The sequence below is a fragment of the Mixophyes fleayi genome, chromosome 2 (genome assembly GCF_038048845.1).
Source record: "Mixophyes fleayi isolate aMixFle1 chromosome 2, aMixFle1.hap1, whole genome shotgun sequence".
NCBI lineage: Eukaryota > Metazoa > Chordata > Amphibia > Anura > Limnodynastidae > Mixophyes > Mixophyes fleayi.
The window spans coordinates 105,163,504-105,191,335 of NC_134403.1; the positions used below are offsets into that span (position 1 = coordinate 105,163,504).

The window sequence follows — 27,832 nt, forward strand, 5'->3', positions numbered from 1 at the left end:
CTTTTCCTCCCTTTTCTTTGCAGGTATGAATACAGCACATTTGTGATCTTCGTACAAGTTGACTTCGACTGATCTGCAAAAGTAGCACGGAGAGGACTTTGCCAATCGCTCATCATCTTCGCCTTCGCCATTACTGAGAGATTACGCCACTTCGAGATCACAGTTCAGCACTCTACTTTTGAAACGTGTTTATGGACTATTCTGCAATGGTGATGTTTAATTTCCTATAGTTATTATGTTCTGATAGTTCACCAGACTTACGTTGCACTTTTATTACTACTTACTATTGTTACGTATTGGACTAGATAGTAGCTTTACGACACAGGTAAAGGTTTTGTAAACTGATTTAAACTGTCATTGTTGATGCCCCCGCTCATCTTCACCCACTACCCGAACTCCACTCTCATTTGAGCCCCCCGCCCCTCTCCCTTTTCCCACAACATCTTGTTGCTGCGCCTTGTAGCAACACTTTCCAATCTTTCCTAAGTCGAGCAACCATAGGCCGGACATCTTGTGATCGGTCTCTCCCCTCCCTCCCTGAATGGTTGCAGACAGCTCACACTCTCCCCTATCCCTCATTTCTTATCCATCTTTTTACACTTCCTCTCTTCGTCTGTCAAGTCATGTTCCTATTATGATCCATGGAGGGACACTGACTTGGGGGGAGCCCTTTGGCGATACGTTCTAGAATTTCTCTTACAACATGTCTCTTCAGTTACTAACAGTTAATGTTAAGGCAAATGGAGGTTTTGGTAACCACTAACACAGCGCTTTATGATCCTGACTGCAGCCAAAATCTTGGAAAAAGGGAATACAACCTAAAACAATCGAATAACAGTAATATGCCAAGACATTCAGCGCTATCAGGTTCTCACGAAACACAGAACACAAAACACAAAAGTAAGTGCAGGTGCACTCCACCCTAATCACAATGTAAACTTGTTCAGTCCTTCATTTGCAAATATTGTAAAACAGTTCATATATTCATCCCTATCTTGCAGAGACGTTAATGATGATCTTTTCACATCATAAGTGGTTTATTTCAAAGGAATAAGCACCTCCCCATCACCTTCGTGGTAGCAATATAAGATGGACTCCTACCAGATTGTAGAATATTGTAGGCTTGTAAGTATTTAGAGGACTTCTCCCAATCTAGAGTTCCTGTATAACAAATATCTCGCTGTTCATCTCCTCTCCAACATGGATGACATCAGTTCCAATTTACAAAAGAAAGATAAACAGAATCTGGCGTGATATCGTTTAAATATTCCAAAATTTATTAAAACTACACATAAAATCACAATAATGAGTAAATACTCCTACCAGAGATATGTTCTTTATCGCATATATGGAAGAAATCAGATGTTATAGGTCCCGGGTTACTTTTCTTCACTTCTATGCCATGCAGTCAATCTCTAGTGAGCTATTAAATGTTTTCATAAATCAGTCATACCGCTCCAAAGCATTTCAACCGTCTTGCGGTCTTTGTCAAGGAGATATGACTGATCCTAAACTCTATCGCTACTTAAACCGGATGTAGCCAATCCGGAATAGCTATGATGTCCATATGTCACGCTATGTTAAATGTCGGTAAAAGTGCATATTAAATACATTAAATAGTACAATATGTGCCGATGGGCATATAATGAAATATAAAATCCAATTTCCATATCTCATAAAAATAATAATAATCGTCTTAACTGTACCGGATATGACTTATCGATATCCGTGGGGATCTTGGGAAATGTAGTCCACGCCCTATACAGGACTCCAAATGTCAAAAAACGGAAATGACATGTCGCTACTAGCATTCACGAACATCAATACGATTCACAGTGAAGATATATATGGCTGGTATATCTAACATATTTAGATGGAATGGAGCACTTGGAGCATAATATAATGACTAAATGTCCTGTAGGGCTCAAATCATCAGATGTAACATATCATCGCCAACATTTGTTATAATAATACAATCTATGATAAATGGCATAAAACATCTGACATATTTAGTATAATTCAAAGTGAATATAAAACATACAATATCACGGCTGTCAAAGATATATAGCAGAAAAAGAAAAAGAAAAAAGGATATGACATATCGACTTTGATGTGGGTCCTGGGAAATGTAGTTCACACCTTGTGCACTATAGGATCCAAATAGTAAAAGCCGGAAGTGACATATATCGCTACCAACGCTCATTATTATAATGCAGTACATAATATGTGATATAAAACATCAATCAATCTAATATTGAAATCCACAGTACATTAGATCTTGACTGTTAAATATAGCGGAATTAGAAGGGAGAGAGAAGAATAAACTCAATATGTTACAACATATTGTATAACAATCTCTCAAATCTTTAGAGGAAGCACTTCAACTCAAAGTCCTTGTTTAATCCGTGAGGGATTAAACTATTCAAATGGAATATCCATTTCATTTCCTTTTGTGATAATTTGGTGTCAATAGCTTTATGTTTCCAGGTAGGTTTAACAATATCAATTAGAAAAAGTATAGGGATAACAGTGCTGCTCTAAGAAAATGTGAAGCTGCCAATGTGGGTCTGTGTGGGACGAATTCCAAACTTCCCAATAAACTATAATACAAAAACCATAATTTTGACCCACGGCGCTATGAATGTATAATCCACATTTTAGAATAATATAAACAAAAATAAAAAATGAAAAATATAAAATAAAATAAAGAATAAAAATGGATACAAGTATGCACAAAAGTGATGACAATGATAAATAACAACAGTAGGCACTATGGTTATACCCACAAGGGTTTAATAAATAAATAAATCCCTAAATAATGAAGGATGAAAGGATAGCTAAAAATAGTCCATTAAATGTACACCAAAACAGAAAAATAATTCCAATAGCAGAAAAGTTTAAAATAAAAAATACATAATAAGTATATAAAAAAAGGGGGGCCAGTGATGTTGTAAGCCAGAGGGCAGCTTCACATTTTCTTAGAGCAGCGCTGTTATCCCTATACTTTTTCTAATTGATATTGTTAAACCTACCTGGAAACAAAGCTATTGACACCAAATTATCACAAAAGGAAATTAAATGGATATTCCATTTGAATAGTTTAATCCCTCACGGATTAAACAAGGACTTTGAGTTGAAGTGCTTCCTTTAAAGATTTGAGAGATTGTTATACAATATGTTGTAACATATTGAGTTTATTCTTCTCTCTCCCTTCTAATTCCGCTATATTTAACAGTCAAGATCTAATGTACTGTGGATTTCAATATTAGATTGATGTTTTATATCACATATTATGTACTGCATTATAATAATGAGCGTTGGTAGCGATATGTCACTTCCGGCTTTTACTATTTGGATCCTATAGTGCACAAGGTGTGAACTACATTTCCCAGGACCCACATCAAAGTCGATATGTCATATCTTTTTTTCTTTTTCTTTTTCTGCTATATATCTTTGACAGCCGTGATATTGTATGTTTTATATTCACTGTGAATTATACTAAATATGTCAGATGTTTTATGCCATTTATCATAGATTGTATTATAACAAATGTTGGCGATGATATGTTACATCTGATGATTTGAGCCCTACAGGACATTTAGTCATTATATTATGCTCCAAGTGCTCCATTCCATCTAAATATGTTAGATATACCAGCCATATATATCTTCACTGTGGATCGTATTGATGTTCGTGAATGCTAGTAGCGACATGTCATTTCCGGTTTTTGACATTTGGAGTCCTGTATAGGGCATGGACTACATTTCCCAAGATCCCCACAGATATCGATAAGTTATATCCGGTACAGTTAAGACGATTATTATTATTTTTATGAGATATGGATATGGAAATTGGATTTTATATTTCATTATATGCCCATCGGCACATATTGTACTATTTAATGTATTGAATATGCACTTTTACCGACATTTAACATAGCGTGACATATGGACATCATAGCTATTCCGGATTGGCTACATCCGGTTTAAGTAGCGATAGAGTTTAGGATCAGTCATATCTCCTTGACAAAGACCGCAAGACGGTTGAAACGCGTCAGAGCGGTATGACTGATTTATGAAAACATAGCTCACTAGAGATTGACTGCATGGCATAGAAGTGAAGAAAAGTAACCCGGGACCTATAACATCTGATTTCTTCCATATATGCGATAAAGAACATATCTCTGGTAGGAGTATTCACTCATTATTGTGATTTTATGTGTAGTTTTAATAAATTTTGGAATATTTAAACGATATCACGCCAGATTCTGTTTATCTTTCTTTTGTAAATTGGAACTGATGTCATCCATGTTGGAGAGGAGATGAACAGCGAGATATTTGTTATACAGGAACTCTAGATTGGGAGAAGTCCTCTAAATACGTACAAGCCTACAATATTCTACAATCTGGTAGGAGTCCATCTTATATTGCTACCACGAAGGTGATGGGGAGGTGCTTATTCCTTTGAAATAAACCACTTATGATGTGAAAAGATCATCATTAACGTCTCTGCAAGATAGGGATGAATATATGAACTGTTTTACAATATTTGCAAATGAAGGACTGAACAAGTTTACATTGTGATTAGGGTGGAGTGCACCTGCACTTACTTTTGTGTTTTGTGTTTCGTGAGAACCTGATAGCGTTGAATGTCTTGGCATATTACAGTTAATGTTAAGGGGTTAAACACACCCCGGAAGCATTTTACGCTTACGGCCACTCTTAAAAAAAAAATAAAACACACACAGACAGTTTTTCTCCAAGAGACCCATTTAACTGAACCACATGTAACATTCCAAAGGAAAGCTCTTCTCGCAGACATTCTTTGCCTCAGCCGCTTCTGAACACCGAGGAGTGGCCATCCTGGTGTGACCATCTGTCCCATTGGTGGTGTGCCACTCGATTGCAGACCCGGACGGCCGGTTTCTCATATTAATAGGCACACTAGGTCAACTTCCAGTCACCCTAGTCTGTTACGCCCCCAATAGTGCCCAAATCCCTTTTCTTCAGAAGCTATTCAGCCGTATAGATAAACATGCTTATGTGAGGCGACTTTAATATGATTCTAGAACCCTCTCTTAAAAAGGTCACCGACGACCGTATCTTCATCTCAGCCTCAAGCACATTCCCTTCGGCAGGCTAATCGATTTGCCTCATTACTCAAAGAGCATTCTCTTTTAGAAGCCTGGCGGGTGGTTAATGGCGCCGATAGGGGATATACTTTCTATTCTCACCCTCATAACGTATACACCCGAATATATTATTTTGTGATTGACGTTAGACTAGCTACTAAGCTTCACGGGGCTGGGGCCCACCCGTTTGCCTGGACAGACCATACGGGAGTATCCCTTTAAATGAGCGTTGTAAGTCTCCCTAAACGAAGTCCAACTTTGCTGTTTTCATGTCGTGGGGTTAAGCAAAAGAGTATCATCTAACCGCTGAGACGCTTACTGAATTTTTTGCCCTCAATGAAATCCCTGACATATCCCTGTCCATGATCTGGGAGGCACACAAGGCCACAATCCGTGGACCTCTTATTAGTATTGCAGCCTCCCGACGTAAAGAGGAACGAGAACAGATATCTGCGTTGGAAGCACGAATTCTCTCCCTACTCACTCAGCATCAGGGTTCACTAGATCAGTCACATCTGAGGGAACTAACGAAAGTGAGGGGCCAGCTCAACGTGTTCTTATCCAAAAAAAAAAGCCCGTACCCTTAAATGGACCCAACAACTTTTTTACGAAAAAAGCGTCAAGGCGGATTCCCTACTAGCCCAGAAAGTTCGTCAGAGACGCACACGTAATGCGATCTCATCTATTAAAAAATTTCAAGGGCAATTGACATACAATCTAAACTCTATATTGAAATAATTCCAGATATTCTTCACTATATAATATGAATACATCAGACCCACCACTCCCTGATCTAGATGACAAAATAAACGCCTATCTGCATTCCTGCCACCTCCCAGAACTATCTGAGTCAGAGATCCAATTTCTCAGTTCTGATATAACTGTTGAAGAAACCACTGCAACCTTGCGTAGCATGAAGATAGCCTCCGCTCCGGAAAGCCTCCCTCCCAAATATTACAAAGAATTTACAGGGATTCTCAATCCAAAGTTAACCACTTGGTTTAATTCTATCCTTGATGGGACTCACTTTGACCTGGCCATGACCCAAGCCCGGATCACTGTCATTCCGAAAGAGGGCAAAGACCCCTCCCTCTGAGTGGCTACTGCCCCATATCTCTATCTAATGTGGATTTGAAAATATATGCCAAAGTCCTTGTGAATAGGGTAAACTCCGTAGTCCTGAAGTTAGTATATCCCGACCAGGTTGGATTTGTCCCAGGCCGGCAGGCTGCAGACAATGCCAGACGGACTATAGACCTCATTAAGCATATTAACGAATGTAAATTGCCCTCGCCCCTCATGTCTCTTGATGCGGAAAAGGCATTTGACCGTGTTGGCTGGCCCTTTATGACAAAAGACCTCTCAGCCTATGGTTTCAAAGAACACTTTCGCAAAGGGGTTTCTGTCTTGTATACCAACCCAATTGCTTCTGTCCAGGTGAACGGGTGTTCCTCACCACCCTTTCATATTCGAAATGGGACCCGACAGGGTTGCCCCCTCTCCCCCTTCCTAGTCGTATTAATCATAGAGCCTCTAGCTATGAAAATACGTAAAAATCCTAATATCTCCGGCATACAACTATCCTCTAGCATTTATAAGATTGCACTTTATGCAGACGATATCCTCCTTACCATTATCAATCCCCTAACATCGCTACCCAACTTATTCCAAGAACTCGATAATTGCTCTATAATATCGAATTTTAAGGTCAATGCGGCTAAGACAGATATCCTGGATCTCAATATCTCCCATAAGCTAAAGCAGCTCCTGGAGCTAAACTTTCATTTTCACTGAAATTCCGATTGTATTAAATACCTGGGCATAGCACTTACCAGAAAGGTGGAAAATCTTTTATCGACCAAATTATCCTCAGCTTATAGCTTGTCTTAAAAAAAAAAAAAAAAAAGATATGATCTCTTGGGACAAACTTATGATATCTTTGGTAAGGTGAATTAAATCAGTAAAAATAAACTTGCTTCCCAGACTGCTTTACCTTTTTCATACCCTTCCTATTACAATTCCCTCCTCTGCCCTAAAAATGCTGCAAGCTTCCATAATACAATTCATCTGGTCAAACAAGAGATGCAGGATCTCTGCTCAAATGTTGCAACGCCCTCGCAGGGCAGGTGGCCTCGGCATCCCCAACCTCCGCAATTATTGTTGTGCGGCACGTTTAGTTCAATGTGTCCAATGACATTCTCCGCCTGGAACCAGGGTATTGGTTGACATAGAGTCTGATCTGCTGGGAGGCTCACAGATTTGTTATGCTCTTTGCCTTTCAGCTGCACAGCGCCCAGCCCCTACTCTAGCTCACCCAGTAATATCGCTCTCCCTCTCAATTTGGTCCCGGTGTAATAGAATGGCACCTGTCAGAATTACTCTGTGGAATTGATGATACCTGCCAGCAGTTGGCGCTACTGAGTACTGAGGAGCGGAGTCTAACACGCCCCTGGTTTTCACCAGGAACCCCCGCAAGGAGGTATGGCCTTTGCTGCAAGGGACGCGCAGGTCGCGGCCCTCAGTATCAGTCAGCTGGCGAGGTAACAATTAAGGCAGCGGTGACAGCCCACCAGGATGCAGGATGGAAGAGTAGTCAACAAGCCGGGTCACAACCAGAGGAACGGATATAGCCAAATCAGAAGCAGGAGATGGTCAGGAAGTCTGGTCAATACCAAATATCAGTCTAAGCCAGAATCAGGAACCGAAAGAGAAGTCAGGAACAAGCAGGGTCAGAATCCAAGTAACAGCAACACAGGAACAAATGCTGGAGCAAGGCTGAAGACCAATTACTCTGGCGCAAGACATGTGTCAGAGGCTGCTTTATATACCCTAAGGTGCCTCCTGATAGGGTTAGGGAGATTTTGGCAGTAACACATGCTGGCTGCAGACAGGTGAGCAGAGATAGCGTCCTGCTGCTAGGCAACAGGACGTGGTTGCTTGGAAGGTGCAGGCGTCCGTCTCCTGCCCAAAGTGTCAGTGCAGAGACGGCGCCTGACAGTACTCTCCCCTTTCTTCTTTTTCAGGGCTTGCAAGGTCGCCTTTCTCTCCTTCTTGAATTTGGCCAATAAGCGAGGGGCATGTATCTCTTGTACATCGATCCAAGATCTCTCCTCTGGGCCATAACCCTTCCAGTCAACAAGATATTGGTGGCGACCCCTGGAGATCCGGAAATCCAAAATCTGACTGATCTCATATTCCTCCCCATGATCAGTCTTTACTGGGACTGGGGGTGGGGTTCTTTTGACAAATCTGTTGAGAACAAGGGGTTTAAGTAGAGCAATATGAAACACATTGTGAATCTTGAGTGATGGAGGAAGAAGGAGTTTGAATGTCACGGGATTTATAACTTGAGTGATTTGAAAAGGTCCGATATAACTGGGTGCGAGCTTCATGGTGGGAACTCGCAGTCTTAAATTCCTTGTGGATAACCACACTTTGTCCCCAACTTGAAGTCTGGGAACTGGTCTACGGTGACGATCTGCGCTAGCTTTGTAGCGTTGGGAGGATTACAATAATTTGGACTTCGCCTGAGACCATATTTGAGAAAAGTCCTGAATGAGATTCTGCAGGGCCGGAAGCGCTGAACCAGGTTGGGAGAGTTCAGGAAGGAGAGGGTGAAACCCATAGGTAAGAAAAAATGGAGACGAACCAGTAGATACATGCACCTGGTTATTATGAGCAAATTCTGCCCAACACAAGAAACGACTCCATTTAGCCTGATTACCCGAAGAGTAGGTCCTGAGAAATTGTTCCAAGTCTTGGCTGACCCTCTCCGTTTGGCCATTGGTTTGAGGGTGGTACCCTGAGGACTACTTTAGATTGACCCACAAATCTTTGCAGAATGATCTCCAGAACTTGGACTCGAACTGTACTCCTCTATCCGAGATAATATCCTGGGGACAGCCGGGAAGACGGAAAATCTCCTTGATGAAGAGGTTAGCAAGGATAGAAGCCGAAGGAAGTCCCTTGAGAGGTATGAAATGTGCCAACTTGGAAAATCTATCCACTACCACCCAGATAGCATTGAATCCATGGCTAGCTGGTAAATCGGTAATGAAATCCATAGAAATACTAGTCCATGGTCTCTGTGGAATGGGAAGTGGTACCAAGGGTCCTGCAGGAGATTGCCTAGGTGACTTGTGTCTGGCACAGATTCTACAAGCGACAACATAGGCCTCAACGTCCGCCCGGATAGAGGGCCACCAATAATGCCTAGAAATCAACGAGAAGGTCTTCTTGACATCCGCATGCCCGGCAAACAGAGAATCATGGGCCCACTTGAGAGCCTTAGGCCGAAGCCTGGAAGTGAGAAAGGAGCGACCCGGAGGAGGAACTTTGGTTGAGGTTCTAGTGAGGGCCACAATGGTAGTAGGGTCCAAGATGGTTCTGGGGGTGGGGGCGGGTTGAAGATCTATCATCAAATGACCGGGAGAGAGCATCTGACCTGATATTCTTAACCCCAGGTCGAAGGTCAAAATGAGATTAAAACGGGCAAAAAACATGGACCAGCGGGCCTGACGTGGGTTCAGACACTGAGCTGTTTGCAAGTACGTTAAGTTCTTGTGGTCCATGTAGACAGTAACAGGATGCTCAACCCCTCAAGCAAATGTCTCCACTCCTCTAGGGCTGTTTTGATGGCCAATAATTCTTTATCCCCAATACCGTAGTTTAATTCACTGGGGGAAAATCTTCTGGAGCAGAAACCACAGGGATCAAACTTTCCATCATAATCTTTCTGTGAAAGAATGGCTCCTATGCCAATGGAGGATGCATCAACTTCAACAAAGAACGGCCGAGTGGCCTGAGAGATAGATCCATTGGCCACTCTGTTACCATCCACCGCTGTCAGAACCAAGGGTTGCAATAATGATTCCAGGGGTAGATGAAGGTTAGCTGCTAAGGATGCAGAAATAAAGTTTCCAGCTGCCCCCGAATCCACAAAGGCCTGAAGGGAGACCGGACGCTGGGAAGCATGGATGATGATGGGCATCAAAGTCAGTTTTGTCTGGAGAATTAGGGGAAGATGTACTCAGCCTTAGACTGGCCTTCCCGGCACCGACTAGGATCTGGCGTTTCCCAGTCTCTTGGGACACTGTGATAGAATGTGAGAGGGGTCAGCGCAGTAGAGGCATAGATGGTTTTTAACCCTTCGTTCCCGTTCTTCCACAGTTAGGCGAGAACGCCCGATCTGCATGGGCTCCCCAGGCAGAATTGGTGGGTTCTGAAAAGTGGGAGCCAAGCGTGGACTAGCCCGGTGAGATTGTTCACGTTCCCGATTACGCTCCAGAAACCGGATATCGACCTTGATGCATAAGGAGATCAGATCATCTAGGGTAGCTGGTAAATCCCTGGAGACCAACTCGTCCTTGATCCGATCTGTCAGCCCCTGTCAGAAGGTAGCTACAAGGGCCTCATTATTCCAGTTTAGTTCTGAGGCGAGAGTCCTGAACTGAACCGCGTACTGAGCCACGGGAAGGATTCCATGACGTAGCTTTAGAATGCTGGAGGCTACAGAAGCAACTCAACCAGGCTCATCGAATACTTTTCTGAAGGTTTGTATGAAGGAAGACGAATTTTGTAACAGGGGGTCATCATGCTCCCAGAGAGGTGAGGCCCAGTCAAGCGCTTGATCCGTGAGTAGCGAAATAATATATGCCACCTTGGCTCGTTCTGAAGAAAAATTTCCTGGTGATAGTTCGAACTGGATAGCACATTGGTTGAGAAACCCTCTGCATTATCTCGGATCACCACCGAATTTGTCGGGAGGTGGGATGTGAATCCCTCCAGTAGGATTAGGTGCAGCTGAAGCAGGAGAGCCGACAGCGGGGGGTACGGGAGCAACAGATACTCTGGGCAGAGTCAGGGTTCTCTGGAGGGTATCCCTGCGTGTAGCCAATCCCTGAAGGCACTGCAGGAGCTGAGTCTAGTTAACCTCTTGTTGATCAACTCGGCGAGTCAGGTGCTGCAGGAGGTCACCGGCGCCTTCGGCATTTGACATGTCCAGAGTATACGGTCAGCTGGCGAGGTAACAATTGAGGCAGCGGTGACAGCCCACCAGGATGCAGGATGGAAGAGTAGTCAACAAGCCGGGTCACAACCAGAGGAACGGATATAGCCAAATCAGAAGCAGGAGAATGGTCAGGAAGCCGGGTCAATACCAAATATCAGTCTAAGCCAGAATCAGGAACCGAAGGAGAAGTCAGGAACAAGCCGGGTCAGAATCCAAGTAACAGCAACACAGGAACAAATGCTGGAGCAAGGCTGAAGACCAAATACTCTGGCACTAGACATGTGTCAGAGGCTGCTTTATATACCCTAGGGTGCCTCCTGATAGGGTTAGGGAGATTTTGGCGGTAACACCTGCTGGCTGCAGACAGGTGAGCAGAGATCGCATCCTGCTGCTAGGCAACAGTAAGTGGTTGCTTGGAAGGTGCAGGCGTCCGTCTCCTGCCCCAAGTGTCAGTGCGGAGACGGTTCCCGACAGTACCTCTATCTCCCACACCTTAGATAATGATGCCCCTCTGGTCAAACCCAGCCTTTACACCTGGTCTTAAAAGCTCTATGCACACAAAGTGGGCAGGAGAGGGTAGAGTATTGCTGCTAAATCATATCACTGGGACCCTAACATTCCCTCAGTTTTCAGACGTAGCGGACGGGTGCGATGGGACAGTTCCACCAATATTTACAGATTAGACATGATCACCAAAAGGTCAAAGCTCAGTTATCATCTAGGCCTCCCACTGTGTTTGAGAATCTATGCTTGTCTGGGCCATCCACAAAAGGTCTCATTTCCACACTATACAATGCCTTACTTCCCATCTGCACAGAGGTCAAGGATCGGATCCAGACGCAGTGGGAGACGGACTTGGGAACGTCTCTAGAACCAGGAGAAAAGTCGGACATTTATGAGTGGACAGCGCGTTGTTCTATAAATGTACGCATGAAAAAAACGCTAATAAATTTCTCCATAAGTGGTACTACGTACCTGCTAGGCTTCACATTATATATCCACAAACAAACCCTACATGTTGGAGAAATTGTGGCCACGCTGGCACCTTTATGCATATTTGGTGGGACTGTCACAGGATATGCCCGTACTGGACAGTGGTTCTCACACTAGCTACAGCAGTCCTCAAAACCCCCATATCCTCTGATCCTAGGCATGTGCTATTGCCACTACCTCTCCCAGAACTCCCTACACATACCCATAAGCTCCTCCAACATATAATCAGCACGGCTACTTGTCAAATAGCTGCTCCCTGGAAAATTCCAACACCCCCCTACTGTCCAAATGGTCTGTGGACGGGTTTGGTATACCTACCAGATGGAGTAACATCCCCAGTGTGCTGAGGGGCTCCTCTGTGTTTTTTCACAAGGTCTGGTCTCCCTGGGCTTCATACCATAATCAACCCCTGCTTCAATTCTAGACTGGTCCTTTAGGAAGAAGGAGTAGTCAAATCTGATAGTTCCAATAAAAGCGTGAATGCCTTCTCCCTTCACTCAATCCTTCTAATTCTCTTTCCTTCCCCCCTTTTACCCTGCACCATTCCTTATTCCCCCTCCCTTCCTTTTATCTCTCTCCTTTGTTTATACAGCTCAAAAATAAAAACAACATCTTCATGGTACTAGGTTAACACGCAGCTAAATTTATACTGTAAAAGCACTGTGAGTGTGTTGTATATCGTGTTTATTTATATGTACATACACTGTCTCGCCAATGTACCTTTCAAGAATATTTGTTCAAGATAAGATGTTATTTTCTATAAATACAAGTCTTAATGAGCAGAACACAGACTTTCTTTGGGTACTGTTTTTAAATATATAATTTTGTTTCTCAGAGTTATAAAAGCTAAAATCAGATGAAAGGTGCACTTTAGGCCCAACCAACTCTTTACAAATCTTAGAATAATTTGGTTTTCCCCCACACTTCTTTGCCCCTTGAGGGTTGGCTGTATAGTGATTCAGGTCTCTCTCTCATTTTCTGCACTATCCTCATATAAAAATGGACTCTAGTGCCATCTAATGGCAGAGTTGAATATCTCTGATTTTATGTCAAGAAGTACATAGTCCTTCAGAAATATGCACAATTAAAGGAAACATTTCAGAATTTATGAATGCTATTTTTCCCAGAAGCACTGATGTAATGCAATCATTACTTGGTTGCTCAGTGCTTGGTATATCAGCAATGGAACAGAATGCCTCATTCAAAGAAACTGTTAAATGGTGTATATAAATAAAGACTATATAATGCCTTTTTAAAAAACTTTTTTTTATGCCAAACTTTAAATGTAATAAATCTAACAGTAATGCACACAATTTTACATTTGTAACTTCTATAACCAGGGACACAAAAATATAAAAAAAAACAGTTACCAAGCGTGAATTTAACACACAGGGTATTGGGGCAATACTGGATCTATAGCTCATCTCCCCAGCCTAATATATTAAAGTACATGCATTCACAGTATACTCTCTCTGAATGGGAAAGGTCTGCATCCTATTTCAGCCAGCTAAAACAATCGCTGAAAATGGAATATACTGCCTTAATATTCCTCAGAGATGTTTGAAACATGTTGCTGTAAAAGAAGCTGCAAATCGATCCACAGAGAACAAAGGAGAACTCTTGTTAAATGGGCGAGAAGGATCGGACTTTTCCTACTCTATTGCCTGAGGTGCAAGTTCTGACATGTAGCCCTACTTACCATAATTGACAGGAGCTACTAGCAGTGAGCTCTGGCTAGAGCAGCTGTTTTCTGCTGAATAAGGGAATAGAAAAGCTTGACTGCTCAACTGTGAGTCTGATTGCTCTCCACACAAGTATGATCCAAATGGTTGCAGTGAGTATCTGGAGATCCCATGACAAGCTTTGGAAAAGCTGGTATGTATAAAAATCAATGTGTACATTCAGAGTAATAAATGTAGGTTTGGGATGTTGTGTGAAGAGCCCAAGGATATGGCTTTTATAAAACAGGCAGCTATTTAAGGCAATGGGCTGTGCACTTGGATTTACATCTGTGTAACTGAAAAATAAATACCAGTAATAAAAGCCACTAAACAAAAATGGATACATTTGTGTTTTTAATATACTTTTGCATTATATTATCTACCGGTAATGACATCCCTTTATTGGCATAAACATTATAAAGGAACAACAGATTCTATACATTTGGAGAATGTTTTTACACCAGTGAAAGACTGCCTCACCATCATCTCTGATACATTCCTAATATACATCAGTCAAGAAGTAGAATATTATTACAGCCAGTCCCCAACTCCCAACACAATAACAGTTTGTCTACAGAGAATCTTATCAGTATTTACTGTCAACACTGGCTGTTTTATTCATGATGGTATTTATCCTTTCACTGCATTACAGCATGGCACAGTTTACAACTTCAGTGCTATATCGCAGACAAAATAACTTGTGTGCCAGAAACCCCGAACATATTGCTGCACCCAAAGTGACTACGCAAATACGTCTTTTGGTGCTCGCTGACAATATGCCAAGTACACGAGAAATATAAATGTGCTACATAACCAAGCACTCCACTCATTTTGCAGACAATTTACTATTTTTATATAATTTAAATATGAATGCTGCTTACTACTTGCAGAGAATCTGTTCCAGTGGAAAAAAGTATAACCCTTTCTAAAAATACCACAAGATCAGCAAAAGCCTCACGTGTGGGGAAATCATAACAGGAGAAAAGACTTATGAAATATGGTACCAGAGAAGTGATACAATGTTACTGTAAAAGAATTAAAATATATCAACCTAAATGGAAAAAATCTACATTAACAGCTTATATTCAAGTCCCACCGAATAGCCCCATGCACTTGACTTATGCCAAGTCTGTGCCCAATTGCCCTAGTTTTTGCATTCACAGTAGATAAATGCCCAGCTGTGCTTTCCCACCTCTTCTGTGTGGCTGATATTACAGAGGATAAAGGAAATTAATTTCTCGTGTGTGCTATTTCATAGGTATGGCACATTAAGAAGCACCTTATAGCCAATTTATTCAATTGCAAAGTCATTTTGTAAAAGCCCACCAGTTTCAACTGTGGTGTTGAACTATTCATTGAACCATATGAAGATGTGTTTCCTCATCAGTATTTCATAAGTTTCAAATAATTAAGTGAAATTTAGCCTGCCAAATTTCTGCATTACTAGAATACCAGTATCATATCAAGGAGTTTGTTTACATATCTGCACTCAAGAGCACTCAAAGCAACCTCTAAAAGGTGATATGACCAATAAACCTTGGAACACATCAAATTACCTACACAATCCAGTTGTTCAATATTTCAGACATGCAAAATCATTATGTCATTAGGCTAATCACAAAGAGCACAAACAGACCTTTATTGCAAGAAAATGCAGCATTATTTTGTTCAGCTTGAAAATCAATTACCTTTCTGCCTTGTTTTTTGTGAGGCAGACTTACGTTTGAATGGAAAAGAAATCGTAAAATAAAACCAGCATTCTCTGACGAGAAGATTTACATGACCTTCGCCATTGTACTCTATGTTCAGAGACACAGAATCAATTACCCAAAACTGTGTAAATGTTACTGCAACCCTTCATTCCAATACCAAACGATATCATCAGCCATCTACAGAATAAAGACAATGGTGTTTTTTCTGGCTTCACAGAATTTCATTGACATAAGTACGGAATTAAAGTAGTGAAGTGAACACAACTAGCTAAACATATCAACACACAGGACTAGATCATGTGAGAAACAGTAGGTGACTGGGTCAAAGAACTAGTCAGACAACTCCACTCTCCCCACAAAGAAATAATTCTCAATGACTGGGGCAGCACTAAGTATAACTTTAGTACCACATCCCTCACACAATGCTAAAGTTGCATTTTCTACCAAACTACCCTCCATAGTGTATGTCCTGGCTGTGGGATGTCCAGTACTTTTCAGTCATACCACACATATTACATTCAGACTGAGCTAATTCAATTCGGTGCGAGTGCCTTACGCTACATTTATATGCATGTAAAAGTTGGTTGAACTATTCAGTTTTGGGACCCACAATGCTCAGCACACCTGAAATAGGGCTTGCTTATGCTACAGGAGGTGCTTGCAAAACTGAACAAAATTGAGCCCCAATTCCCGCTGCTGTGAAATCATGGGTGCCGGAACTCGCACAGAATTTCATTTTATCCTACGTATTCAATTTAAACAAGTAAATCTTTTTTGCCAAGCCATGTATTACAGCTATATTTTGCTTTACTCTGCAATATGCTCACATGGCACACTTGGACCTCATAGCAACTGGTGTCAAATGTGACTAAAGGTAGAGCACATAAGTTACAATGACTCCATACTCACTCAGAGTGTTACACACGTTTGGGAGCTTTGGAACATTGTTGGTATTGCCTGAAGAGTTTGTGCTCCATTAAGGGATTTTAAAGCAAGAAACACATAGAAGTAAATAGAATACTTCGAATACTCTTCACTGACCTCCCAACATGAGTAAAACTGCAAGTTAGCAGTGGCAAGTCAAATGCATTTACCATAGTTTCACTGGAACTAGAAATTGCGTTGTTCAAATGCCAGTGGGTATTTGCCACACAGTCACTACAATAAACAAAATGTCACATTGAAAGTTAAAACAAATATACAATGTATATATTTTATACACCACCAACAAATTCCAAAATGATGTACAATCAGACAATTAAGTAGCATTTTTTTATTTATTTATTTTGAGAGTTAAGTATTTTGGCAAATCAAGGGAACAAGGGATTGGTGCAGAAAGGGAATGGGTTAGTGTGGAATAATAAACGCCAGCAGGTGAAAAATAAAGACTACCACAAAGTAATCTTCTTGCAACAGATAAAGCTACATTTGTAGATGGTATTTTATTTAATTGTATATCCTTACACAAACAAAGGTTTTAAAGGCATTCAATCGGATTTTGACCTATTACTCAGGGTTCAGGACCTAACCCATCTCACAATTAAGTTTGTGCGGTCCTTTTTCATTCGTATTTTTCATTGTGAACTATTGTAAGGCTGTAAATGCCTCTTGAAAGAAATCAGAGTATAAATAGAGCTTCTCTGGCATTCCGTTAGATCCTCAACACGGTCATTGGTAAGTTATGTAAAAATGTCTAAACTGTATATACTGAAAAAAGACGAGTGAGGAATGTGAAATTGTGTCTCAGTTTGTGAAAAGGTTGGGGGGAAAAAAATGTAATGGAGCAATACCCAAAATAAATTTCACATCACTGCAAACCCATTGCCTGAAAGGTAAGGGTTTCAAGTCCTGTGGAATTGCTGAATTGTGCCACAGCGGGAACAGAGGAGACCAAATTGAAGTGTTGCATATGCAAGTTCCATACATGTAGTGAGATTATTGAACATGCGGACCAAGAGCTAGGTGGATATGGAGATAATTATCTGCTATCTATTCTATTTTTCTAAACTCCCTTCTTTCCGTGATATGTGACCATGAGTTTGACTTTAGACCCATATCCATTATATGACTAACTTTAATATGTTTTGGTAAACAGCTAAAATAACAAATAGTGTGTCAGTGTCCAAATATATATGAACCTAACTGTATATGGTGCAGTGGTGTGGAGAGAGGAGGGGGCAGAAGGGGCAAATTATTCAGAACAAAGGACCCATGGGACAATCCCTTACCAGGGAATCAGGTGCAACTGGGTCACCACTTAGTGCAGTAGAGGGCACAGCTTGGAATTGACCATGGGTTGAATCAAATATAAAAACAAGTGCATTAGGGTGGCGAGTTGGGTGGTATGGAGTTTCAAATCTGTAGTGAGTAAATAGAAGAGTGTCTATGGTAGAGCAGGCTTAATGGACCAAGACGGAATGTTATTGTTCAGCTTGGCATAGTTGATCTGGGGCTAAGGAGGTGCCACACAAACTGAGAACAAGACCAGGTAAAAAATAATTAATAACTGGTTAAACAAAACAAAAAATAAAAACAATAAAGACCATGCATCACTGCTATTATACTAAAGAGAGTGCATACATTTGAGAGTTTGTTGACCAAACTATGGTTAAGTGTTTTTAAAATTAAGGTAAACAGACAACATACTGAAGAGGAAAAACCTAAAGGGTGTTTTTGGATGGCTCCGCTTCCAAATACCCATAACCAGATTTTGACAGAGTGCAGGGTGTCTGCTAAATCTCAAACATTGCATTATGATTACTTATTTTTCATATCATGCAAATACAATACAAATCCATACCATAGTAAGAATTTACTACTGAAACCTGGTTGCTGCAACCTTACTAGTGGTCTTAATTTGTAACACACAAATTATACAGTAAGAGGAAGATTCAATTCCCCGTGTTGTTCTTTACAACAATGCAGGGTGCGCATTAGCGTTACTACGGTAATTTTACTGCAGAGGTTTGCTCACAGCTCATTGCAAGTGTTGAAATTACCATAATAACGGTAATAATGCACATCTATTACCGTAGTAACGGAGATCACAGTTACGCACAACTGTGCACATAGAGTGGTCATACGGTACAACGCTATTGGATGAGAAGAATGTGCGATTTTGGGGTGACAGAAATTGTGCAGTCACGCAAAACTGTGATCTGCCTCCTTAACTGAATATGCCCCTAAGTGTGTGTATTTTGCAAGTGAAGTGTCATGAGGAAGTTAATAAAAGTAGCCTATTGTTTCTAATCTGGTTATTTCTTCCTTATTTTGGGTTCATCATCTCCAGTTTCATACAAGATATCTTGCTTATAAATATTAAATTCCATTTAAATTTACCCATGAAGTTTGTAATATTTCTAAATATTCACATGTATAAAGTAAGTGGACATATAACCATAATCATCTATGAGACCACGATAATCAAATAATTCCAATTCCTGATGGATATGGAACAAGCACATTAAAGCTAACTGTATAGCGCAGCACAAATTTGAGTGGTCAATTTGACAAAACAAAGATAACACTGCACCTCATGTTGGCTGCAAAACATTTGCTATATACATTTTTCAATCCCACTGTAAGACTGATTAGGCATGGCTGTTAAAAAGGTTGAAAAATGACCTAGACCTCATCTGTGTACTGGATATATGGGATGTGTATTGCCATTGCTGGTTTTGGTCCAGGACCAACAAAATCAGATCAGTACAAATGTTCCTATCTGGGTGTGTCTTTTCTTGATATCTATATCTGGTATCCCAAATCCCATGCACACTTGAAAATATACCTATTTGATAAGAATCACTAAAGAAAGTGTAAAAGCATGAATACACAGGACGAATGCAATTTCAGCTAGGATTACGAGATAGCATTTTCTAATCTATTTCATGGGACAGAGAGAGAGCAATAAGGTAATCAAGTGACCCAAAACCCTTTTTCGGATATGCATGTATCCATGTAATATAAGATGGCAGCGATTTACCTGTGGCTATTGCTTTCTACAGACACAATTTATATTATGAATGCACTTAAAACACTGAACCATGCAAATGTAACACTTCAAATAATGACAGTCCTCTCTATTTCCCCTGCCTTGTTTAAGACAGAATTAAGGTTGAGCAGTGCAGTATTTTAAAATGAACAAAAGTTGCAATTAAGACGATGGGCCAAAAGTAAAAGCAGAGAACCAATGATTTTACCACTGGCACACACACACTTCAGAGCAAAATGTTCCTACACAGATGCACTTCAACAAGAGCAAGAGGGGGAAAAAAAACATTACAATAACCCATGGCTTGACAAACCATAGGAGCCAGGTTACTACGGTGCCTTAATATTGGTCAAGGTGCCTTACTCCTGGGAGCCGCTTTCCATGTGAACCAAGCAAGCTCACTATTTTAGATAATGGGGAGCAAATGCACCAGAGTGGTGTAGTGGATGGGAAGTAGCGAGATAGAAATACCAGTATCAAAAAGGCATTTAGGACAGATTGTAGAGAAGAAAGATGGGTGAAGAGGAAGGAGAGATAACAGGAAGTGTCAGTAGTCAAGGCAAGAGATAATGAGAATGGAAAAGGGTTTTGGTAAAATCCCAAATGAAAAAAGAGGGTGGTAACAAGACAACCCCAGAGACTGGGAAAGTGTGATGTTGACAATCATGAGGGGTACTGAACTAAGAAAGGCAAAATTATGCGCTTTTGGATATGCTGAAATTTAGTCAACACTGGGATATTCAGGTGGAGATTGCAGAGTGTCAACTGGACACAGCATGGGACAGGAGGAGAGATGTCAGGCGAGGTAGTAGTGCCCAAAGGAACATATTGGTTCACCAAGACAATAGTTATAAATAGAGAAAAGAAAAACTCACACATAGCTCAAATAGAAGAGCTATAAATATAAAAAAGCAGAGGGCTGACAACGGAGCCTTGAAAGACCCCAACAGATAGAGGGAGTGGGGAAGTGGCAAGTCAGAAGCAGACACTGGTGCATTTAGAGAGGTAGGAGGTGGATTAGGACAGAGCAGTGCTGCAAAGTCCGAGTGTCGAGGAGAATAAGATGGTCAACTGTATAGAAAGCGAAAAAGAGGTCAAAAAGATGAGTAGGGAGAAGTGACACTTTGAACTAGCCATGAGTAAATAGTCACTTACTTTAGTGAGGGTAGTCTGAGTGGAGTGAAGAGGATGGAAGCCCGATTGCAAAGGGTCAAGAAAGAGTGGAGAAAAAGCAGGTCAGGTGGCTGTACACAAGCTGCTCAAGTACTTTGGAAGCAAAGGGGTGGAGTAAATATAGTAGTAGCTGGAGAGAGAGGTAGGGGCCAGAGATATTTTCCTGAGGATAGGAGAGCTGAGTGCACGTTTAAAGATGAAATGTAAATTTTCAATGGAGAGGAACAGATGTAAGCGGTGATCTAGGTGCAGGAAACATTGGGGAGAGTTATGATGTGGATTGAATGGAATGTAATGTGTCCGATAAAGGGGTGACATTGTGTAAAGTGGGTGAGGGCTACATATATGGTCTATTTATTAGCAGATACTTTATCAATAAAATATTTTCAAATTTGCCTCGCTCCTAAAATTTGAGGCTAGATTCTAAAATATCTGTTGACCCCTGCAATAAACATGCCTAAGTTTTTATGATGCAATCCATTAGTGTATTAAGGATTGTGGCGAAAGGTCATAACCAAAGGAACACTGTTTATCCCACTTTAGGCTTGAAAATGGGTGCATTGCAGCATTGTGTTTAAAGAAACCCAACTGCAACTGCTTATATTTGACTATTATTAATGTGTGTTCTGGTAATGTCAGCAGTGTCCTCGTCACATGCAGCCCCTCTGCACTACAGTGTCCTGTCCCACCAAGATACTGGTTGGCAGTCAGATTCTATAAAAGAGTAATGGAATTGGGTAAATTGGGAGTCACTCAGGCATTATCCAGACCCAGACCATTAGCTAACCTAAGTGGGACCCCATTGTTCCAGTCTGTGACCAGCTAGACAGTCAGCAGGAGGCCCTTTGGGCATGAAGATTTGGACAACCGGTATTGTTAGCTATTCAAAGGGGCTATGTCCTCTAAGACTGCCCAGCGAGTATGGAAACCAAACTAGATATAAAAAGGAGTGGTCCAGGTTTAGGGTCTGTGTTCTGCTTGGGGCTGTGTACATCTTAAAATTTCTACTAGACTTAGCATCCTATTATCGATGTTGGAGATCACTGAAACCCCATGTTTCCCCAAGTCATGTTACTTGATGAGCCTGCAGGAGCAGTGAGCCCTTAGTAAACCTGCCTGGCATTTATATGATAAGGTATTCTTTGTGTTTTTGCATAAAAGTGCCAGTACATTCTAACTGTTGGTGTCTGAATAACTTAAAACCCCTAAGAAGGTACCTGTTGCCATCACATAAAAGGTACCTCGGTGGCCGGCAGCATTAAACGGGCCATAACGAAACCCAGTATCTACACAGAAATGACATAAGTGACCATTTAGAAAAAAACAGACGAGGGGGGAACAACAACAATCATTTACAGTAGATAAAACAATAGAATATTACAAGTTGGAATTATACTTGTCAATAAAAGTAACTAATAGCAAGATGGCTGTGACCAACAGACCTGCCTACAGAGCCATAGTTACTCACAGAGCTGGACTGGCCCACCAGGAAAACCCCTGGTGGGCCCCACCGCCTACCATAGGCGAGCAGGGCACAGATCGTGCACAGCTCAACTAGAGCCCAACTAAAGCTGCTTTGCCATTCTCATAGTCCTGAGTCAGAATCTTGACACAGAGCTTGATATGCAAAGGGATCACAAAGTTCTTCACTATTACCTTTGACACTGGCACCAGTTATTCCTTAGAAGTCTCCATTCAGAAACAAAACAATTTCATACCTTACAACATTTGGCAATCTGCTATCGGGACAAGGAACGGTCTAGTACTTTTGAAGTGCTAGGCTGCCCTGTACTTATCTCCCCCTCCCAACACCTTCATTGTGGTGCACACGGCACCCGTTCACCGCTGCTCTGCATTGCAGAGCATCATTGAATGAGACATACCTAACAAATTTTCCACCTACAGGACAAAGCTATGTGCGCTTTTGGTCTTTTTGGCTCAGTGTGGCACCCGTCCTTAGCAGGAAGCTGTATTGTATCCCATATTCATTTCACCCAACATGAAAACACCGCGTAGGAACTTTTCAATTAAACACACTGCAAAGCATGCATATCGTAATGCAATAAAACCAACAAGGTAGGAGGACTTCGCTGTTTATTATTGATTGTGGACATTTAGAACTTGGAAAAATACTTTTGGGACACAATTTATATTAACCAAAGTACATATGCTATGGACTATACCTTTTGCCACAACAAGTATTGGCAATTAGGTGTTTAAAAGAGTGGGGAAGCATACTACATTAAGGATTGGAAAAGAAAAAAAAAATGCTTGGAAAACTTCCTATTACATCATTTCATCAAATGTCTTCGGACGTGTTAATCAGTGAAAGCCAATACTCACATTATTCCAGAGCTAATGATTTCTACTCTCTCAACACCTTATGATTAATATACTTAATTGGGCAGAGTCTTTCCTTTTCTGCCTGTAAACATTTAAAAGTACAGTATACACATGCAGAATGGCAACTCTTAGTCAAAGCTGAAATTGTAGAATAGATTTATATATATTTTACCATTTTGAAAGGCATAAGTAGATGCCTCTAACAGTTTTAGATTCACCTTATGAGCACTGCTGCCACGACAAATTGCTTTTGCTACCAACTCCTCAACTAGCTGAACCACCAGGTTATTATATCAAGGACCAGTAGTTCAGTAAATAGTCACACATGCTGGTGTCTAGACTAAACCATTATATAATGTTGGGTAAACACTACAGTGTTTTCAGCCAATTACCAGGCCAATCACCAGATCAACGACCGTTCGGCCAGATATCACATTAGTGTGTATACTTATAAAATGAACAAGTCTTTTCAAAGTAACGATCATCGTTTCATTTGATTGGTAGAAATAAAAATCTCGCTCCAACCGCCTTCCGATCCTGCACAGTGTATGCACTCACACCACTGTCAGCCAAGAGAGACTGTAGGAACCCGTCACTGTGTTGTTAAATGTAGAGAGTGCTGTAGGTGGTATAATTTGACCATTCTTTCCGAGGCTGAATATTTTGATTCAGTCACAGAAGCTATCCAAATTTATAATGACATTGTGGAAAAGTCAAAGTTTATTTATTGTATAAATCAGTGTGAGAGTAATGACCGACTGCACTGCTCTTGAATTAGATGAAGAGGACAGATCTGAATGTAAATCGTGTATTGTGTACACATAGGTTGGTTGAGCAGATCGCTTTGTCAGACTTGGCCATACATACAGACTTCTATAGCCAAATCTGAAAAATATGCATATTCAGCGCTGTCTTTAACAGGGTAAGACAATGACAGCACAGCATCCAATCCATTCTACCATACATCCTGTTTGACATCTGATGGCTCTCCATTAGAAATCATTTGGGAGCCTTTCTGCGTCCATATATGTGGCAATTTGAAACCAGTTGGGTCTAGATTGTGCTATATGACCATCCAAGAGCAATGTCTATGGTGATTTCAAGAGCCTGGATAAGTTTAAATATAAACTATGCGGTTGTGGAAGGCAGGTGAGCGCACACCTCAAGAAAATCATCCTACAGACAACCTTATACTGTACTGTTAAAAAAAAAATCAAGCATCTTTAGCTTCTTAGTTTGAGAAACTTATAAGTGCAGGTGAAGAACAGCTAGGAGTCTGTGTATTAAACCAGAGATTTGATTAGTTTGAGGTTGAGGCGGCATCATTGAAAACCATTTTGGTTGACTGTTAATCCAGTAACAGTAGAGTGCATGATATGGTTAATGCTAGATGCCATACATTGAATTAAATTATTTTTAAAGGTCGTGACTTGCAACATAGATCATGCATATATTTTATGACCAGATTACATGCAAATTACAAATTAATTGTAAAACGATTTAAAAATATTTCATGCACAGGTTAGTTTAGCAAAACAAAAATAAAATAACCTTACCACATCATCTGTCAAGTTTCTTAGTTTGTTTATTTGCTGTGTAAGAAAAATAAAATTAACATGTTAATATATTACTTTATGTATTGATAGGAATGACAGATCAGTTCACCACATGCTAGCTTTCAAAACACTGACGCAAATCAAACAAGTACTGTACTTCACAAGTGACGTAAAAAGGTCCTAAAATTGCTGTCCTCACAATTTGCACATACAACTGCACTTCTGACATAAGAAATACCAAACCCAAGTAATATTAGGTTTTTAATCGTATTTCATCTATTATGTAAATTTACTGTGCATTGTGCCTCAAGTCAAAGCAAAAAGCATTTTCTTAAAATTAGGATGAGCTGCTGAATCTTTTCTGTAGCCACCAAAATTCCACATTACCATCTTTTGGTCACAGCAAGATATTTTAATTTTTGGCCTGTCATAAAGGTGCGAATCCTCAGAGAGGACAAATATCTAACTTTTTGTTACTACAATATTGGAACAGAAGAATGAAATTTTGTTAGGAAAAAAAGTGTAAAACCCTCATGAAATATTTTCTGATTAACATGATGATTAACATTTTTATTTATTCATATATTACAAATTCTTCTCCAAAATGTTTTCTAAGTAATATAACAATATAATAGAGATAGAAGAGAAAGCACATATGCAAGACTATCCACAACAGTGATGGGCAACAGACGGCCTGCAGAGCCTTCACCTACAGTGCACAGTACTCACTCTCATTATCTACTGAATAAGTGATAATGGGAGCAAAGGGAAAACTGGATCTCATCATGTGACCTTCTCTGCAGAGTGTGTGGACTTGAGTAACATGTGGGGAGGTCTGAGTGACATGAGAGGGGCATGAGGGGATGCATGTGGGGCTACTTTGGAGCAAGTGCATATGGTGGACTTTTGGTGCAGATAGGCATGCGGGTGCACTGAAGTAGTTTTGAAATTAAGGGCAATATGCGCTCCTTTTTGGAAGTTTGAACCCCATCACTGATCTACAATATTGAATCAGTGAGTAGAACTACTGTAAACCAAGGGCAGGAATGCTAAAGCAAGATTCATACCACTGCCACTTTCTATGTGCTATCCTTATACATAGATAGGCGCTTTTGTTTTCTTGATATGGCAGATATTTTGCTCCTGTACAGAATAAAACCTAAGTACTTCTTATACTGCTTTTTCAAAAGCTTTAGGAGAAGACATCAGAAGTTTAAAGGATTTGGAACTTGCATCCCTTTGGCTCTGTTAGCTTGAGAATCAGTACAGAAGCAACACAAAAGCATCTTAAAGTATATTTTAAGAAATCATACAACTTTGAGAGACCTCCAAACAGTGAGGCGAGACCTGGTGGGGAGTGAAATTATTCACAGCAAACTCAGAAGAATCCTTTATCTTGCGTCCATTACTAACCTTACACTTGAAGTGGCTTTGTGTAAACACTTGTGGCTGGATATTAACCTTTCTGGCTCTCCAGCATTAGACATTTACTAAATATGCCCTGCACCACATGGAAGGTGACCACTGCACATGCTCAATTTCTAATATCTCAGCTCAACAGCTTGCCTTCAGGAGATTTTACAAAAACAAATTTCACATAAAACATTCAGTGGATAAATCATGTAGCAAACCAGATATGGAATAAGAAAAACCAAGAAGTTCATAAGTAAGCCCAGCCGATTCCCTGCAACAGCAGGCAGGGTGGCATAGGCAGTCCATCCGGTCACAATTTGTAAATATGTTTACTTAAACATTAGACATGTCCACATTAAACATCTTAGGTGACCGTTTCCTTTCCCTGGATTCACCACTGGAGAAATCATCCAAATTATGTGGGGAATCACATTCTGATTCTACACATGTCCTATAAGGCTATGCTTATTTGGGACCTTACTCTCTAACTCCTGTATGGCAAACAAGTCATTTTTACTTACAAAAGCCTCTTTCATCCAAGCTATAAGTTATTTGTACTGCTCCGTATTGTGCAAAAACTCCTTCAACTTCATTCCCTACAGGCTTGTTCGCTAGCTCCACAAATTGTATGCATCTATCTTTCCTCCTCTATAGGCATTACAACAGTACTGATGAGATCTACAGTCACCAAAATAAAGTGATACACAATGCAGCAACCCTATCTCTGGGGCTAACCTACTGCAGGTGCCCTTTGGCTGTTTGGGGTCTGATTCCAGTTCCATTTTGTTGTCCGGGAATAGCAGACTCAGTCAGTGTAAACGTAACATGTGTCCCAGTGGTAGGAATGCTCAGAGCAGCTCCATGCCTCCTATCAAACTAACAATCAATCAAGGTGCACAGTGTCCAATGATGCGGTACATGCATGTGCAGATTGTAGAAGTACGGGAAACTGAGCCAAATTGAAAAATGCTATTTCAGAATTACTCCTAAAAGTTAGCAGACTGGCATCCCCAGGTTCTAGCACCAAATGGTGCATTGCTGGGACATCCAAGAAAATAAGCCTATCTTCCCTGCCTATTCTACAGAGAAGAAAACATCTAGAGAAAGAGGAGGACCTTACCATCCAGGGTGTGTTTTCTTGAGTTATGGCTGACATGAAGGATTGAAGAAAAAAATATTATAATAGTCCAGATGCCACTGTATCTGCATGTGTGCAATGATATTGACACAGGACCTTTGGAGCGCAGGTCTGGGCTTTATAAAATCAGGTGCTTCTACACTTTTACCCCACCACTGGATACAAAAAACAAAAAAGGATACCTCTCAACCCCTGCCATCCCTCTTTTACCACCATGGAACACATACACAAAGACACCAGGAAGAAAGGCACGGAATACACAAGACAAGGAAAGAGACACAGTCAAGGAACACGAAAGTTACACAAAGAAACACACACGAGGCAGCAAGAGACTAAGCAGGGTAAATAAAACAAGAGCTACCCATGGAAGAAACACAAAAAGAGGTTCATAGTAGCAAAGATACACACAAAGAGGAAATAAACAAGGGCCCTGAAGAGAGCATACATATTGTAGATTAACACTGATTAAAGCACTCTTGTAAAGTATAGCGAGCAAAAATAGCTACATATGGATCAGCACACCAATATAACACAGGTATACCAGACAGAGCAATGGTGAACTTCACACTAACTGTGGTAATGTATCATACATATTCAACGGTATTATATGTACTGTATTTAAAGACTTCATATGTAATGTTTTGTTATTGA

General features: G+C 40.7%; 1 protein-coding gene across 1 annotated transcript in view; it reads right to left on the reverse strand.

The window, feature by feature from the left end:
- DIAPH3 (diaphanous related formin 3) overlaps positions 1–27,832 on the reverse strand; it is a 503,156-nt gene that overhangs the window by 434,522 nt on the left and 40,802 nt on the right. Inside the window, exon 2 of the mRNA XM_075199796.1 lies at positions 24,631–24,666. Within this exon, the coding sequence (XP_075055897.1) occupies positions 24,631–24,666 (36 nt within the window). The remainder of the gene's footprint in view (positions 1–24,630; positions 24,667–27,832) is intronic.